At 43.0% G+C, this 19,456-nt stretch overlaps 1 protein-coding gene across 3 annotated transcripts in view; it reads left to right on the top strand.

Moving 5' to 3' along the window:
• bnc2 (basonuclin 2) overlaps positions 1-19,456 on the top strand; it is a 166,028-nt gene that overhangs the window by 63,327 nt on the left and 83,245 nt on the right. For 2 of the 3 annotated variants that reach the window (XM_034230214.1, XM_034230216.1), the window contains exons 1-2: positions 10,362-10,747; positions 11,643-11,993. In XM_034230214.1, the coding sequence (XP_034086105.1) occupies positions 10,745-10,747; positions 11,643-11,993 (354 nt within the window). In that variant the 5' untranslated portion in view covers positions 10,362-10,744. Of the gene's footprint in view, positions 1-10,361; positions 10,748-11,642; positions 11,994-19,456 lie in introns of those variants that run through there. The other variant, XM_034230215.1, reaches the window with a different exon arrangement.

Raw genomic sequence — 19,456 nt, 5'->3', positions numbered from 1 at the left:
TGTCCAAATTGGCAGGAATAATAAAAAGAGAGAAAGTTATTTTTAAAGAGAAAGGGAGAAACGAGTGAGCAAATGAAGCTGGAGGTGGGTGGACAAAGGGAAGAGAGAAAGATTGAAGCATATCCCGTGTCATCTCTCTAGTGGCGCCTTTCGCCATACACAAACCATCAATCTGCAATCAACAACAGCGGGGAAACCATTTTGTTTACTGTTGAGCAAGGTTCCCAAGCTGAATAAAGCCACTACGCTAAAATACAGCACCTCTTGTTGTTAGTGTTATTGTGTACTTAGCAAGCATTTGTGTGTATTATTTTTTATTCATGCCTTGCTTGTTTTGTTAGCCAGACCAACGCGATCCTCGGTTGTCTCATTTTCCACGACTAAAGTGTGTCTTCAGTTAATCCTCCTGTGTAAGCATGGCAGAACTTAAAAGGCTCTGATTAGGCTGTTGTGTCCCACAGGTTGGCTAGATATAAACTCGTGACACACTCACAGTGCCCATACATACCCCGGAGACTCTCTTTGTGTTAATTAAAGGAGTCTCAACTGCAATTAGCAGGCTTTACAATGTGTGCTCACAGCTAGACACATTCATGGGCACACAAACACCTACACACACTGAAACAGATACATCCAAACCGTGAGCACATTTATGGGCCAACAAACACTCTTTACATTTCCTTAAGTATTATTGTGCTATTGCATTTTGCTTTGGGGTCAGCGTTACCGGATAGTTCATGCTGTCTGCTGTTGATAGTCTCAAAGATGTTTAAACGTGACAGCTGTGACTTAAATGGCCAACTGAAGATTTAATGCAGCAAAACATCTTGATTTATTCTTGATGCCTCAAATCTGGTTTTCTTAAAACCTGAATTGTCATAATCTAGCATTAAGTGTAATTTTCTCGTGTACTTATGCAGGGATCTGCCTCATGTTGTTGAACTGTTGCTACTGTGAGGAATTAAAATCACCGAACCAAACTATTCTTTGTGTATTATGCAATGCAGAGAGTATTTATTTAGTCATACATCCATAAAATTGGCTTTTTGGAGTTACTTTTGACTTTATAAATAGTTGGTACGAAAAACGTTTGTCAGCGTGTGTGATTCTATTCTACTCTTCTATTATACCTGGTTAAAGGCAGAAAACAAACAGGACAATCTCAAAACTTGAGGACTGCCTGCACAACTAAATACTTTTCAAGTTGGTTTTATGATTTTTAACTGAAAAAGATACTTTTTTTTTATTTGTTCAATGGCCAATGTCTTGTATCCAATCGGATGGAAGCCAACAAACTAAGCAGGGAGTTGCTGTGCTCCTCTCCCCATTAGACCTAAACATAGAACTGAGTCCATGGTGGCCAAATGGCCCATCCTCCTGTCTCCGTATGTACCAAATTAGAGCCGAGCTGTCCCAGTGTGCTCCAGCCTGGTCTTCAGGAAATCAAGGACAGGTGGAACTTAAGTGAACGAAGCCCCACTTTGGCACATTCTAGCTGGGGAGATGGTGGCAAGAGCAAGGCCCCCCTGGAGCTTGTCAGATGTTTTGAAAGAACACCCACACACATACAAAGGTGAGAATAACTCCTCGCTGATGTTCACACGGGCCCACTGGCGGGATAGGTGCTGTCAACTCTGTGGCAAAGCAGCTTAGCCACTCCACTCCCATATTTACTTATTTATTGGCAGCAATGGCTGCGATGACAGGGCCACTCACTCTCAGAAAGCCTCCCAGGCTCCACGACGTCCCTTCAAGCGGTAGCGTAACATTTTTAAGAGCCCCGGGCCTGGTTTGATGATTTTGACGTGAATTAGCGTGTAGTCGAGTTGTCGGGTGCATTCAGGGGGCTAACTGTTCTAATGTGTTTACCCGCTTGCCTTTCGAGTCTCTGTGTGTCTCAAAGCGAAGCGAAGTGTCACTTAATAATTTAGTCTTTGGTTTCGTCCCCCTCGCCATCCATCCATCCATTCACAGCCCTTTATGTCTTGCCTCTGGGAATGCGTGGGCCATCCCCTCTGCCTCTCAGGGAGTGATAGAACGAGCAGAGACAGGTGACAGAATCCGGTGTGGTGGGGTGTAAGGACAAAGTGAGAAAGATTGACTGCGGGAGAAAGAGAGGCCGACAGCAGGGTGAACATAAACGCTCAGAAACAGACAAGAATTAAAGGAGCATGAGGTGATTTATGAGTGATAGGAAGGTAATGAACAGCAGCCACTTTTTTTAATCTAAATTTTCAAAAACTCATGTCCATTCTGTCATTAAATCTGCCTTACGTGTCCTCTGTATTAAATAAATGCAACGCAGACACGCACAATGGAATAAACACCCATGCCTTACACACAAACACACACACAGCTGGGCTTCTGGCCTCTGTGCATGCCAGATGTAGACATTTCTTTTCTTTTTTCTCTCTCTCTCATCACGATTTTTAGACTAATAGGTTTTTGTTCTCGTGGAAGTGGTTCTAAGGCTAGAGCGGGAACTCAAAGCCTGCACGCCAAACCTGTGGCTATGGTTGTAATAATCAAATAATGTAACTTGGCCACGTGTAAGAATGTGTGTTAATACACCAGAGCTTTCAACAAAGTCCCTCAATGCCAGTGGCCTCCTATATACTTTAATATGACTTGATGTTCACTTAACCCCCCCTTCTTCCTTGTAATTGAAACCTGATGGTGGAATAATAATCGTTTCTTCATATTTCTTCCTGCTTTTTGCATTCACTTAGCTGGGTTTCGCCTGGGCTGTTGGAAAGTATTCAAGAGATTTTCAAAAGGGGAGGGCATCGCAATGGGCATTACACTTACAACCTCTCCAATAAATTAACTTTTGTATGCACTGGTTGTTTGGTGCATGTAAAAATGTTTAAAAATAAAGATATATCCCTTTTGAAGCTGCTCTTTCTATACTTCTTTCAAACACACAGCTGGAAAAGGATTAAGAGAAAAAGAATGTTCCGGAAGTGGGAATCGGATCTTCTTATTTGTGATTAAAATGATCGTTCCTCGCAAGTGAAGACCCAAACAAAAGCTTTTTGTTGCCTGTCTGCTAAGTGGTTTTACTACCACAGGATGATTTGTGTGACATTTATTTGGGAGTTTTGTTTGGCGGGAGTGAGTCACAAGTGTTTGTGTGTTTGTCGTGTTGTTAGTGGTTATGCTCCTTGTCATGTGTGCGCCATAAATAAAAGGCTCCCCTGGCTAATGTAACCCACATGTTTTTTTGGTTCCTACTTCTCTCAAGGCTCAGCATTTGTTTTCGGGGAAGATTCAGATGGTACACACTTTTGTGAGGTCATTGATTTTTATTTTTTTTATTGCAAAAGCAGTCTAGGACTTCCCTGTTACTCACAAAGGCTAACGTTTGATTCTCGTTACTTCACTACCTCACTACTTAGCAGATGCACAGCTGCTTGGTGTTGACCTCTCTCAGCACACAGTCATACCCAGGCTCACATATTAGACGGATAAATCCCTCTTTGGTTGGATTTTTCTCTCAATTCTACAGAAATTAGTAATTTGCCAAATTGGACCAAACATAAGATGACCCTAACCACAAGACAACTCGCCGTTTTCCAACATCTGGTTTGGGAAAGAGGCTTGTCCTGGAGAGAAAGGAGTGCTCATCCTTGAGGCTGTTGCTCTCGTAAAAGTAAAGTATGAAATAATTCCAAAAAAACAAATGTAAATCCCACTTTTAAGGAGCCTGTCTAACACTCAGTCCCTAGTTTTCATTGTCAGGAATTTACTTCTAAGACATCAAGTTGCAACAGCCAACCGTTTACATAGTGAGTAAATGCTGTTAAAGTGGAAAATGAAAAGTTGTTTGAAATGTTTCAACTAGGGGAAAACTAACATGAACTCAAACACAGTGTGTCCTATATTGTGTTTATGCATTAGTCTCTGAGGAAAAGAGAAAGCGATGCAGCGATCACCGACCACTTCTTCACAATGTAAAACATATCTGAAACTCTTGTAACCTGGGAACACAAACACTTGAAGGAATGGGTAACTCCTAGACACATTAAGGAATTGACGAAACTTGTTAGCCTAGCTACATTTAGCCTGAAGACAACCCACAATGCGGCAGTCTCTGCATCCAGTTAGGTGACTTTCCTCAATTATTACACTATCATTTTATATCTACTGCTTTGCGGGCCACTAAGGTATTTTGTTCTGGTTCGGTATTCCGGAACAGACAGAATTCCTCCAGCAAACACTTGTATGTCATCCAAAAAAAACCCACTATCAATACACTCTCTTTTATCCGGGCCTCAACGAGAGCAGAAAGTGTTCCAGTGCATGTCAGGGAGCAGAAAGCTAAAAGAGGTAAAGATGTATTAGTGAGGTCAAGAGGGAAAGAAATCTGAGGGCCATGAGAGAAGAAGGGTAAAACATAATAATGAGAGACGGAGAGATGGGAAGTTAGCAAAGAGAAGGACTTAGTCAAACTATCAGTGTTGGGCTGGGTGGAGGAGGTGGGGGAGGGGGCGCTGGCAGTGTTGCCACAGCAGCGTTCCGGATGGGCAGGCGGTCTCCTCTCAGGGGGTGAGGGGGGGACGTGGGGCTGTCAGGGAGCCTGGCAGGTAGAGACACAACGCCCTGTGACTGGGGGGGAGCACGGGTCAGTGAAAGAGGACAGGAGCGAGGGGATGGAGGCAGTGAAGGGGTGAGGTGGAGGCCTGTCTGATGAGGTGAGAAGAGAGAGAGAGCAAGGGGAGGGAGACATGAGGGAAGTAAATGAGGGTGGTGGAGGAGAAGAGCAAGAGATGATTAGAAGAGAATTATCCAAGTGTGAGCGTGGATGACGTTGGAGTTAGAGGAGGAAATAAGAGGAAGGGAAAGCAGAGGGAGGGGTTTAGAGTGCCCCGATATACCCTCCGCCAAGTCTTCTTCCCATAAAATATCCCTACACCTATTGACTCATTTGTAACACTTTCCCTGATGTGCCACACTCTTGCAGAGCAGCTAAAAAAGGATCCTACGTCAGAATGTAAACAATCTTTATATAAATGTTCATTTATGTGATATTTGTCTGATTTCTTCAACTCAAGTCCTGGTGGGATCAGAGAGCCGAGTTATGGAAATTCAGCGTTTTAGAGAAGCACAAATGAACTTTTCCTTCATTCCTCTGTACAGTGAAAGCGTCAGGGTAGTGCTCAACGTTTTGGAAGGTCATAGTCAGTTTGAGGAATCCATGTATGCTTAGGGTAATATGTAATATTAAAATACACTATCAAAAGAGTTCAAAATATCCTGTTGATGTATTTGTTTGCTTTGTACTGCAGCAAAAGCACATTACAAAAAGGCACATTAGCGTATCACTTTGGATTAACAAAGATCCTGTTAGTGTGAGAGCCAACTAAAATAGGTGAGTGCGTTCTGTGTGTGTTTGTGTGGTGTGTGTGTGTGTGTGTGGTGTATGTGTGTGTGTGTGTGTGTGTGTGTGTGTGTGTATGTGTGTGTGTGTGTGTGTGTGTGTGTGTGTGTGTGTGTGTGTGTGTGTGTGTGTGTGTGTGAGTGAGTGTTTGTAGTGGGGTTAGTGCAGGAAAGGTAAAGTAAGGGAGGCCAACAGCTGTAATTTGATGAGAAGAACAATGGTCTGGTCCGCTCGGTGCCTGTAGGGTCAGAGGTGCAGATGTGTATGGGATACAAGGGAGTTGTGTGTGTGTGTGTGTGTGTGTGTGTGTGTGTGTGTGTGTGTGTGTGTGTGTGTGTGTGTGGCATAGTATTACTATACTTGGGGACCTAAATCTGTTTACATAGTCACGTGTGGGGACTCGCCTCCCTTATGGGGACAAAATAAACGTCCCCATGAGGGGAATCATTAATTTTAGGGTGAAGATTAGGTTTAGGATTAGGGTTAGGGTAAGGTTAAGGGTAAGGGTTAGGGTTAGGCATGTGTTGGTTATGGTTAAGGTTAGGATAAGTCTCCAGGAAATGCATGTAAGTCAATGTAATGTCCCCTGAAGTGATGTATACATGGTATGGGTTGTGTGTGTGTGTGTGTGTGTGTGTGTGTGTGTGTGTGTGTGTGTGTGTGTACCAGTGCCTGTTGTTGTTTTAATACAATTGTAGTTTCTTTCTCCTGACCTCATGAGTGGAGTCTTCCCTTCTAAGAAAAATAGAATTAGCACGTGGAGCACTTTATACATAACAAGTGTCCTTAGGTCAGGAATTGCCAAATAGGCATCAGGAGTGTGTGCTCTCAGCCATTAACCTTTGTGACTACTAATAGAGTTCAAAATCATAAATAACTCTGACTTGAAGAAGACACTCCACTGTTATTTTTTCCCCTCGTCTTTTCACAAAGGTGCACTTATTAGTGGAGGCCAGATTGCAGTGATCAGTGACACAGACAATCATGTGGCTCTCTAACGGTTCTCAGAGACCTTTGGGTGCCCTCTTTGTGTCTTTCTCCCTGTCTCCATCTCTGCGTTATCACAAGTGGAGGGCTGTTCCTGTCTGTGTCATATGATGTCTTGTGGCCCTTCAGTGGTAGCAGAACAGTGACAGTTCTATCCTGTGCCATCTGATCGACACGCCATTCCTTGTCACATGCACACTCTGAACTCTAGATGTTTCTCACAGAAACCCAAAGTGAACCAGTGTTCTCTCGCTGCGTTCGAGAAGCATCCTCCTCATCGACCTTTTCTACTGGCTTTAATCATTTGTTTCTGCGGCACATAATCACCATCACTGCACAAATTATGTTGTTCCACTTTGCTTTCCCTCTGCCCTCTGATTCTGTCCTTTCCTTTAGTGTGTAAAAGGCCAATTTGAGTTGTGTTTTGCACAGTTGGGATTTTATACCATGAAAAATGACCCCCCCCCCTTCTTAAAAAAATAGTGAAAAGAAAATACACAAAAGTAACGCAGATGATAAGCATTTTAATTATGACTTTTCGAGGTATTCTGCATTAGTTTTGTCCTCTACATGTATGTTGTTCGCATTGAGTGTCTCACTTTGCATAGAAAATGAAACACAAGGCACTTTGCTTCTCCAGATTTAAGAGGGGACAGAGTGTGTGGAAAGGAGAATTGGTTCTCTTGAGACTGGTCTAACTACTCAGTGCTGTCACAACCAATTTCTGGGCTATTTGACCCATTAGATGTGAATGTTTGGGAAATAAAAAGGCAGTGCTGAGAGGTTTGATGGGGAAAACAATGTTGGCTTAGTGAGGAAGGATGCCTTCTGAAACACAGTTGTAGCTAAAGAAAGAAAGTGCAACATGAAGACAGGACTATCTTTAGTCTCACTTTTCCCCTGTGTTTATTTATTTTCTTCACTGTTACCTGGCATGCTCTGTAGGTGTTAGCTTAATACTATTTAACATAGTCATCTTTTTAAGCTCTAAAATAATTGTAATCTCTTTAGATCAGGGCTAATTACAAATCGTATTCTTAACTTGAAGTATATTAAAAATCAATTACCGAAAAGTTTAAATATGACATTATCTTACTTCAAATAGTATATCAGTTAAAAGCAAAGTTCAAACAGTTGTACATGTAGTAATGCAGTACACAGACCTGACTGTCCTGGGCCTTATTACAAATATGTGTTGATTATCTTTGTCTTTATAATATTTTTGGAGAAACATGTTTTTATAAGAATAACATCAAATGACTCAGAATTGAATCAGCTCTCTTCTGATGTTTAAATTCACTGCAAAACGATGGACTATACTGCCATCCTCCATTAGAATATCAGTGATGAGGAGTTACTTATAAATGTATAGTATCATCAATCAGAAATGTAGGCTTTGCTCTGTAACTCTTCAATCTTGACATTCCCCCTCTGACTGCTGGGATTGTGGGATTGTGTGTGTCGCTGGGGAATAAGGATGCCATGGCAGAGCTTTAACCTCATGCACACTCTGTATTGATCCAAACAAGGCTCAGTGGCTGTTGCTACAGGCGGCCTGCACTCTGTCATACAGACTGTCACCAGTCAGTGGCTGCTGAGGAGAACTACAACACACACACACACACACACACACACACACACACACACACACACACACACACACACACACACACACACACACACACACACACACACACACACACACACACACACACACACACACACACACACACACACACACACACACACACACACACACACACACATCATCCTCTGGGGCTAACACACTGCCACCAACCCTGACCTCCCCTCCTGCCTCACCCAACCACCCCCCCCCCTTTTTTTCTTTCCCTTCTTTCTCTACCTCACTTTTCCTCTAATGAGTTGCAACACTGATAACGAGCCTGATGATCTTCCATTGATTCGGCTATCACTTGCTTGTCTGGTAATTGATCCGTAGCTGAGCCTCTAGTTAATTATATGGGCTTCGACATGGACCCCTGCCCCGGGGGGAATTCTCAAGTCCTGCACAATAATAGTTTTAATAAAGGAGCCTGCGAATCTCCTGCATCCTTTTTTTTCTACCCTCTTCCTGCTTCCTCTGATTTTTATTTGTAATCTTTCCATTTCCTCCCTGTTTCCCTCTTACATCTCCAGATTTTTTACTTCTGGGTGTCTTTCTCGTTTCCTCTGTCATCACGGCCATTACCATCAGCAGAGGCAAGGGGTGGGGGGAGGAAGGGAAGGGGAAGATATTGGCAGAGTCCACTCCTCCCTCCCACAAATAACAGCCATTAACCAGCCAGGTCAGAAGCTGAGCCACCAGCTTGACTTGAACAACTGAGTGCCACTCTAAAAAACCCATGGACTCGCACATTTACAGACCAGAGGGAGGGAGTTAGAGAGGGAGAGGAGAGGCGTGAGCGGGAAAGCAAAAAGGAACCTCAGCCGCTAAATTGTCACTTAACATAATTTGCATAAGCCTCGTGCATTACCTTTTCACAACGTTGTTAAGAGCAGAGCGTGTGGACAGGAGGTGACACAGTACACCTTTTACGACAAGGCTGCTTCTGACAAAACACAGGCCACTTTGAAAAGGATTAATGAAGAGAAGAGTAGAAAAAAAAGAAGAGAGAGAAACATCACAGGAGACAAAGCAAAGGAATAAGATGAGGGGAGAGAAAGGAGATGTCAATTGAGCTTGAGACAAAAGACACAACTGTACATTTGCAAAGTGCTGTACTGTACTTTTCCCTCTGCTGGCGGAAATCTCTTGTTCATAACAGTAAGGACAGATGTCATAATCTCAGCTGAGGTTAACAGTATACTGCCATTAGTACATCGCACAAAAAGGCTTTTAACAGACGACCAAGTCTGCAGCAATTTAACACAACATCTGAAGCGACTTTATATATCAGGAGCCATTTAATGTTGCCAGGGAGAGAAGTTCTCTCTTTGTCCCTCTCTCTTTTGTTCCTTGGCGGGGGAGAAATCACAGTGACATCTCCCTCTCGCTGCGGACTCAGGCACCTGGTCTGTCATTTCTCTAATGATGGTGGGGTGAAAAGACCGGGCTGCAGAAGAGGAGATGGGAGTTTAAAGGGAAGGAAAGGAGAAGGAAAGGAGGAGGTGGTGGGGGGGATGTCTTCATTGTTTGAGACGTGTCCTATATGCTCTGTCAAAGGAAGAATAGATCTGCTTCCTCTTTTTTCCAGTTTTATCCTCCTGTGTGTCTTTTTCTCCACGTCTGCCTCCCTTTACTCCTCCATCCCTCATTTTATTCCCTTACCTTTGCTGCTGTGGGGACCAATTTGGCTAAAATGGAACCTCTTCCTCATTTTTTTCTTAATTAAAATCTGAGAGCCTCCGCGGGGGGGTTTACTCCGAGTGTGTGTGTGTTTGTGTGCATGTGTGTGTTAGTATGCATGCTGGTGGCAGATTGCCTGCGTTCCATTAGTCTTTCATTAGAGTGGGAGAAAATCAAACAAAGGCACCAGATTTGTACAGATATAACAAGTCTATTGATAGTTGTTGTTTTTTTCTTTTTGCTTGTTTATTTTGTATTGCTGCCCTACAAACAGAGTCATTTTCAGCTGTGATTAAAAACCTTTCTGTGGCGTATACAAAAAGCATTTTTCTGATTTCCAAACAAAGAGCAAATACTTGATAACAATCTGAGACAATAATGCTTGTCTTCAAGATGTTTTTTCTTCAAGGTAAGAGGCTCTTTAGCTTAGTGCCGTGTGTGTGTGTCGGGATGGTCCCTCAGGAGGACTGAAAGTTGCTCTGAGACATGCCGGCCGCTCGCAGTGCAAATGGTAATAAGGCAGGGGGACCAACGCTCCCCCCACTTTCCCCTGCTCCTCGATGGCGCTTTGCCCCCACCGCTCCCTCCTCCTTAGTAGAGGAGGGGTGTGTGTATGTGCGAGTGAGGAAGCGTGCAGCGCGATGTCATTGAGCATCTCAGAGTGGAGCAGCACAGTTGACTCAGTTGAGCTTGCACCGGCCCCGACACACACACACACACACAGACACACACACACACACACACACACACACTCCCTCGCTCTTACATGCTCTGGCTCTTGCACACACACATACAGAGAGGCTCTCAGTTCCTCAGCGGCTGCAGCGGAGTACAGAGGAGTCAGAGAGAGAGAGAGAGAGAGAGAGAGAGAAGCAGGGAGAGCGGGAAAGAGCGAGGACAGGCGGCACGGTAACGGACGTCGAGAGAGGGACACAACCTCAGAGAGAGAGAGTAGTTTAGGGAGAGAGAAAGGGAGAGAGAGAGAGAGAAACGGGAGGCAGGGAGAGCTGGATAGCTGGTGGCTCACTCCCACACCTCATCTTCACTTTGCTGGGACAGGCACAGAATTGATGGTAAGAGACATTCATGCATTTCATTGGCTTTATTGCTTTAAAATACTCTTTTAATGGGACTTTTTTTGTATTTACTTACTTTTTTTTTACGTTGGAAAGATTTTGTGTGAAACTGTTTTATTTACGTTTCACATTTAGTTGTTTGTCTGCTGTTTTTGATTCACTCTGAAGGACACGTTTTATATTTAAGACTTACTTATTATATTGTAAAAAAATATAGAAAATATTTATTTCATAGAGGTTGCAAATATTTGTATGTGTGCATGTGTTCAGTGTTGAGTGTGCAGCTCCAAGGATGTTCAACTTTTTCTTACTTTTTGGAATTTATTCAATATTAGAGCACTTCACATCTGAATGTTTGCATGCAAGTGACTGTGTTTCAAAGTGTGTGTGTGTGTGTGTTGGGTCCATGTCCAAGTCCAAAATGAGTGACAGATGGATTAAAGCAAAATCTGAGGCCACGGGCAGCAGCATCAGAAACACCTCCTCGCTTAATTCCCATACCCCCCTCTTTTTTATTTTTAAACATTCTTGCTCATTCTCACCGGCCCCCCTCCACACCTCCATCCTTCCTCAACTCCTGTGCACCGCTCGTCTTGCCCTGTCCAAGACGAGGCCCCCCGAGGAAATTCACTGCCCTCTTTTTCTTTCTTTCTTCTCAAGAATTAACTCCACACACACTCGTCCACCACCAGAGCTGCCAAGAAACCTCACACACACACATCTACTCTACTCTCACTGTTATCCTCCCTGAGAAGCAGGACCAGTGAGAGACGTATAAAGGCAACACGACCCCAAAAGAACCTACCTTCACTGACTTTTTTCCCCCCTTCTCTCCTCCTTCACACTCCCAAATCCCTCCCTCCCTCTCTGTCTCTTCCTCTCTCTGTCTAAGTCCAAGGAGGCAGACTTGGATGTGAGAGGCAGTGAGTGCGACACGGTCCCACAAGAGCCCAGCACAGACCCGGAGCCGCCCAGGCCGCCTCCAGTTAAGGCTAACGGACCAGAAGGCACCTCTGGCGTTTGCACGAGCATCCCCTCCAGTAGCAACAGTAGCACCACCAGCAGCGGCGGCAGCAAAAGTGGTCTGGGTGGCATTAGCATCGTTAGCAGCAGCGCTGAGGGAGCAGGCGAAAGCTCCATGCAGTTCAGCACCAGACCGCCTAGTGCTGAGCAGCCGGGCTTCATGGGGACATGGCAGCAGCAGGGCACTGACAGCAACCTCCTCTACAGAATGTCCCAGCAGGTATGTCAGCCTTACCCTTCATCCTCTGCATCTTCCCTCTTTCTCTCTCTAAATATTCTCAATCTAAATTATTCAAGAACCAAACTTTTATATTTCTACTTGTGGTGTATGTTCAAAATGTTGCTGTTTGGATTCCACTACCTGTCTGCGTGTGAAAAAGAGAGTGTTTGCATGTGTGTCTGAAGGTGTGTGTAAGGGGTAGATGGGTGGATGTGAGCCTTGTTTTGTTTGTGATATTTTAAATTAAGAATCCGTAAATATAATTGAAATGTTGCCTCTTTTTTCCCACTTTTGGAATATATGAGATTTGATGTGTATCATTATGTTGTTCTACACACACCATGTCTGAGTGTTTTCATTCATGCAGCCATTGTGTGTGTGTGTGTGTGTTCCTTTTGATTTGAGTGTTTCAATGTGAATCATTTTCTATCCCATAAAACAAGTAAAAATATCATATTTTGTGTATTTATAAAAACACACATTTTAATGCAAAATTTGCACAATATCAGATAATTCGTTTATTTCACCGTTTGATGGATTATCATATGTCCGGATTCATTACATACATGCTTAGGTGTCCGTAATTGGTCTATGAGCGGTGTGGAGTTTAAAAGCAAAGCAATAGCAGTGTTTTGGTAACCCCAGTGCCGATAAAGGCTAGGGAAGGGGCCCCCCTCTGGGACCGGCTAATTGACTTCATGTGGCCGAGGCAGGAAGCCCCTTGCGCGGCTACAGAACAGCAGAGGAGCCGTGCAAGAACACAGGCTCGGCTGGAAAAGCAATGATGATAACGGATAGCCTGCACCGGCTGAGCAAAGTCCACATTTCCTCCCGACATGGCTCGCCTGTTATCGTGGATGTTACACTGAATTCCTCTGTAGTTTAATAGCTTTTAATATTCTTTCAATCAGCCCTCGAAGCTAGAGTTATTTTTAAGAGACGCGGTGTTTTGTGTCCGGTAAGGAACAGGGAAGAGGAGTGAGAGTTTGTGCGTAAGTGTGTGTGTGTGTGTGTGTGTGTGTGTGTGTGTGTGCGTCCGTTCGCGCGCACGTGTGTGAGGGGGAGACAGTAAAGATAGAGGATGGTTGTTATGTTGCAGTTAATCATAGCGGGTTCTCCGTACCTTGCACGTGCTGTTACGCACTGAGGCCACAGCGGCTCTTGCGCAACAGCCGCGGCTCCGTGTTGGAAATGATGAGAAACTTATTCTGTCACCTTGACGGTATTTACAGCCCGTATAGTTTACGGGGGTTTTTTTAATCCCAGAGGTGTAATCGAGAAGGCGAAACTGATGTGTTGAGACTATAACATCCCACAGTTATGGAACAGGCGATCACATTTCTAGAAACATTTTCCCGATATGGTGTGTGTTTCTAAATGAAATAAAGCTTATGTTTTCTTGCATTTCAAGCAGCCTAATCTCTCAAAGATTATATTTATAAAACGATTGCACCCCTGCACTTTGCATGCAAAATCCTACATTTTTTACAAGCTTGTTTTCTTAGATTTTCCGATCATTCAAACTATTGATAAGAGATTTGGAGGAGCTTTTTCTCTCCTCTCGCAGGTGGATCATGGGCCCCTGCGCTCAGCATCAGCTGGGACCCCACGTTTGCATCCCCAATCCTTTTTACAAATGCGCACCGTTGTTTCAATATAATCAGCTTTGGGACTCGGTGTTATTTATCCTTCCTCGCACCACTTAGAAGACATCTTCCCATGTTTAGTAGGCATGACATAAATTCTCCGAAGGAAGCCTGTTCCTTGACAGACTCGCCTTCTTGGAATCTAACCGATAATGACTTTGTGTTTGCCGAGGCTGGCGCACCCTGGGGTGTTGGTGGAGAGAAATGCGTTATGGGCTCGTGTTTCAAAACCTCCACTCTCTCCCTTAAAGATCAACTAGGTGACACGAGGGATGCGGTATTTCATCGTTCAAATTATATTTCCATCTGATCGATGGAGACGCAACACAGCTATGCGCACTGCGTTTAGGACAGGGCATCACCAAGACAAACATTTGGAAAATCCTTGTAAATCACATACAAAGGCAATGATTTAGAAATGAGAAAATATCACTTTAACATCAAATCTGTTATTTTCAAGTGACATTGATAAACTCATGCTCAGCAGGTGTCTGATGCTCTCGGTAAACATCAGTGAGCGATGAGAGTACATTTTAAAGCAAAGATTTACATTTTCAAATTATAAATCAGAAGATTTGATCTTGTTTTCTTTGCTTTAGCTGTGTTTGATAACGTAATCGAGCTACAAAAAGCAGCACCTGTCTCAACCAGCGTAAAGGAAATTAACACAATGTCAATTTGAAAACAAATGCCACCTCAATATTTATTGATTTCCTTTGTGTATATCCCTATATTCAAGACGATTTCGTGTATTTTATATTTCGCCTGTAATTGTAAATTATTTTGCTATTCATAAATGTATGCATTTTGAATTATACGTAGATGTTTTAAGGACTATGAAACATTTCCCCCGTCATATTTTGGCTAGAGGGGATGCAATTACAAATTGGAGAACTGATCAAACATAAGGCTGTATTACATATTTGTTCTTATGTTTTATTAAGTTTGGGGTGTTAAGATTACATATTGATAACCTAAAATCTACATACAATTGCTTTATATTATTGCATTTTTCTCTAAACTAACGAAATAAACAACAGTGGTGATAAAGGCACGAGTGCAGGCGAATGATTTACACCTTTCACAACAGGCCTTAATAGGCTTTTAATCTTTGAATAAACTTGATTTTTTTTACCAAACCACATAGCAGGAGATTCACAAGCTTCATAATGCACGCAAATGTGTCAACAGGAAACAACAAGAGCAGCATGCAATTTAAATGAAATCAATGGAATGGATTCGATAAATACTGCCTATTTTCTCAGCTTCCTAATGTTCAGAAATCGGTTTCACAAAACACTGCAAGTGTGAACTTTCATAATTGTTTTTATGAGGGAAAAAATACAAACATTAATTAGGAGTTGAATTATTTCCCAGGCATTACGGAGTGATACTATTTGGAGCCTTAATTGACCCGCTGCTGTACATGCGAGGCTATGAATATCGACCCTTGCAAGTTAAAAAGCCCGGAGTTAAGTGATACGACGAGCCTAATTGGTTCATCAGGGATAATTCCTGCACAATGCAGCAGCCGTAGGCCGCGTCGGTTTATTTCATTATGATTTCCTTCTCCGCTTCAACTCGGAGCAACGTGGGAACAACTCGTAAAAATGTGCCTTAACCTCCACATGAGGATCTGGCGCTGCCACCCAGGCTCACAGCACAGAACCGAGAGAAAGAGAAGAAAAATCAGGGTATGACTTTAATCCAAAGAATCTCTCTAAAGAGCCCCTCTCTTTTCTTTTTACAAGGGTGCTGTAACGCGGCTTCCTCTGAAGTGCGACATGTCGACTATGGGCCGAGACCTGGAAGAGGTGCAGCTCCCGTCTGCTTAGAGCTCCATCTCACACGGACACTCTAATATAGATAGCAGGTTTTATAGTGTGCACAAATACAAGTGAATGCAGAATTTTGCATTCAAATAATATAAATCGTTTCTTCAAATATAAGGTTATGGATTCAAATGCATTTTTCAAACTTCTAGATTTGTTTTATGTTGATATCAAAACCTGACACACAACAAGCCTGCATTATTTTCCTTCCCTCATATCATCTGAAAATAAAAAATACAAAGCATAAGCAAAATGGTTGTTATAAAAAACATATTTATGGTATATAGTCATAGTTATTTTTCTTTCTATTAAAAAAAATATTTAGTGGCAAAATAGATGTTTTTTTATTGAAAAAAAATATTGATCGTAAAATTATATTGACTTTAATTCTACTCGGAATTTTCTAAAGTCTTTCCCAGCCTTTCTTTAATATTTACGCGTTTTCATTTCTCGTTTTACTTCTGATTACAATCATTCTGGTTGATTTTCACTTATTCCATTTTTTTGGTTAATGCATAGCAGCATTTTCAATCCTGTCTGTGTGTGTTAAACCTCTGACTGCAGTTAGCTCTCAGGACATGATGACAGACGTATTAGTGCAATAACATGCGCTGCTTTGTTTTGTCTGACTGAATAAATGAGGTTGATATTATCCTCTTCAGAGCAGATCACAGAATGCGCTAATCTGTCTATTAACACACTGATACACTTATAGTGAGAGTGTGTGTGTGTGTGTGTGTGTGTGTGTGTGTGTGTGTGTGTTTTACACAGTGGGGTACAGGCATGTTGGATGTTGCATATGTGGTGCATATGCATTGCTTTTTGCCATTGTGTGGGACTGGGAAGCAGTGATTTGATGCATATGTGTAGAATTATCCACAGTCAGTGAGTGAGTGTGTGTGTGTCGTTAAACTCAACTGTTATTATTTCCATGTCTGTCTTTGATGGGTCGTTGCACACAGAGCATATGGATGCCTATATGTTCATGTATCTGGTGTCATGTGTGAATGTGTGCATGAGTGTGTGTGTGCTCGGACACTGAAGTTTACGTATGCATGCGTGCGTTAAGGCGTTTGTGTCTGTGCTTTAGCCATTTCTTTTTCTGAGTGGGTGGCTACATTCTCATATGCCAGTTATGTGAGTGTGCGTGAGGGAAAGAGAGCGAGCGTGTGCAGTTATGCAGGTGTGTGTCCTCTCCCTCTGAGTGTGTGTTTCTGTGTGTTGGCTCTGGCTCCATGTGTGTGTGGGTGCGAGGTGAAGTGTCTCTTGGCTGGCCTTGGCTGAGAGCAGAGGTGAAAGAGGAGATTTGCAGAAAAGACACGCACCACTTCCCCCATTACTACTTTTCTTCTTCTTCTACTATACTACGTTTCTGTCTCTCACTGCTTCTTCTTCTTCTCTCACTCGGTTCCCTTCCTCTTCCCCACACCTGACCCCTTCTTCTTCTCGACTATCTCTATCTCCACCACCGGTCGACCACATGCTAAACCAGACGGTTTGTATTCTTCAGCTACAATCTTAACAAAAAGGGCTCTTGAGATTGAACCTGCGTAACAAAGGGCCACTTTGGGCGTTATTGCTTATAAGACACAAGGACATAAGTGTCAAAGGAGCACACTGTTTCCTCAAACAGAGGAAGTGACTGGGTGTTTTTTCTCAGCCTAATTGGGGAAGCTTTAAAACGACTTCTTGATATCCAACCGATCACCTGTCCCTTACTGTAAAGTTTGGCTCTTCCATTGTTTAATGCAACTACCGCTACTGGCCTTTTCAGAGGGTCCAGATAACATAAGCAGCGCTGAGAAAAGGCCAATGTGGCATTCAGTCTGCGGGCATCTCTCTCTGTCTTTGTGTATATGCAAGGATGATGATGTGAGTGTTTCCTGAAGGCAGCATTATTTCTGCAAGAGAGAGCCCAGAAATGGGAGAGTGAGATTGAGTGGGAAGGTACTTGTATATTTACTGTATGTGTGTGTTTGTGCGAGTGTGTGTGCCCTATTAGAAGCCATCTAGTTTGACGGAGTAGGAGGATGTACAAGGTCCCATTCATGCTGTGGTCCCTTCTATATTTACCCATGGCACCAACCAGGGAGATATGACGTCCGCAACATTTTTACTTTTAACTTATTTCAAAAAGCTTCTTGAATATATATATATATATATTTTTTGCTTGCATCACCAAGCATGTCCTTTTATGTTAATTATCTACAGTATTTGTCGCGACTTAAAATGAATATTTTTTGGATAAAATTCCTTCATTTTCAAGTATTTCATTGAAGGATCATTCAGGAAATGCGTCAATACGACTCCTCATGCCGACACATCCGGTTGTTCATTCCTAAACATTTCTTACTATTAAAGCCTTTAAAAAAAAATCTATTTTATATCTTTATAGAACATGCTGTTGCCAACCAATAAATACAAAGCTGACCCGCACATGGCCATGATCATGTGTGTCCCGGTCATACAGTCACCCTGTAGTCGTGCAGTAATGCCCTGCAGGACCAGCAGTATGGGTAAGCACCGACCCTGACTCTGTGAGAGACCCCGGGCAACCGGCGATCAATAAGCATCATGTGAGCATCACTCACAGGTTCTATGTCAGCTATTTCCTGTTTCTCCTGAGGAGACAGCCGCCTCTCCGCCATGGTGAATGCCTGAATAATGGGAATGATACAGAAGGTAGAGACACTATCATGGACGTCAAAAGGCTTTCTTTATCATATGTCTGGCAGGGCAGCGGGCTGTGTGTGTGTGTGCGAGTGTGTGAGGAACGATAGAAATGCAAAGACATCTGCTCTGGAGGAATGACTGGAGAAATCTACTAGAGCTGAGTCTTTCCCAGAGTCTTATTTTAGTCATGTGTGGGCATGTGCATGTAAACGGAGAGAAATACAATATTTATTTCCTTGTTGTTCTTTATTTACTGTTATTATGCGAGGTGCTTTCAACAAAAATAATCAATAAAGTAACGGTAAACTGAATAGATATCTTAACATGTAACATTAAGAAGATTCATGGGGTATTTTAAGCTGTTGTGTTGGTGTGATTTGTTTTAAATGAATATAGTGCTTAGTGTCACAGTTAAATATAGGGTTTAAAAACTCAGCCATGTGTGTGGCATGTGATCAGACCCTGCACTGAGAACATTATGTATAATATTACAAATATAAAACATTTTATTGAAAACTATTCTTTTCTTTTCACATGTATGCAGATTTGAATGTTTTTTTTTAGCAGATTGCAAAATTCTATCTTCCTTATTTTCTTTCTGCCGATGGCTCTTTAGGCAAATAGATTTTTTCTTTTATCATTTTTTTGCATGTGTTTATTTCAAAATAGGGCTTTTGGTTATTTGTCTTGAGGTTGTTTCCTGCAGTGGGGAGAAGTCGCCGTTGTGAAGAGGAAGTGTGTGTTTGAAGGGCCGGTCGCTCAGGATGTCACCACCCCGCCAGTGGCTAATGAGGGAGACATAAGCACAGGGCCAGGGCAGCAACACACACTCTCTAACACACACACACACACACACCCACACCCACACACACACACACACACACACACACACACACACACACACACACACACACACACACACACACACACACACACACACGCACAGAAGACACAATTATACTTCCACCCTTCCATAACTGCTTGGCCCTTGGTGACAGCTGCTGCATTCCTGCCGTGTCAGTGTGTGTGTGTGTGAAGTGGCAGTACCATGGGTCACGGGGGTGTTGAGGGCTGGGAGGGGCCCATGTTGGTTTTGGTGACCCAGAGATCGCCACCGGCGGAGAGGATCATCACACGTAATTGACTTGAATGAAAAAAGACAGAGTTAGAGGAAACCTATAGATTCTGCTGCAGTATTTTAAGACGTGAGCATATGGCAGAGACATTGTTGTGGGAGGCCGTTCTTTCCCGTCCTGTATCCAGAGGAAGGTGACATTAGGTGTGACCTGTGTTAAGTGACAGGAACTTGGGC

Source organism: Gymnodraco acuticeps, unplaced genomic scaffold (genome assembly GCF_902827175.1).
Source record: "Gymnodraco acuticeps unplaced genomic scaffold, fGymAcu1.1, whole genome shotgun sequence".
Classification (NCBI taxonomy): Eukaryota; Metazoa; Chordata; class Actinopteri; order Perciformes; family Bathydraconidae; genus Gymnodraco; species Gymnodraco acuticeps.
Note: the sequence above shows the minus strand (reverse complement) of the source record. Positions and strands in the feature narration are given on the sequence as shown.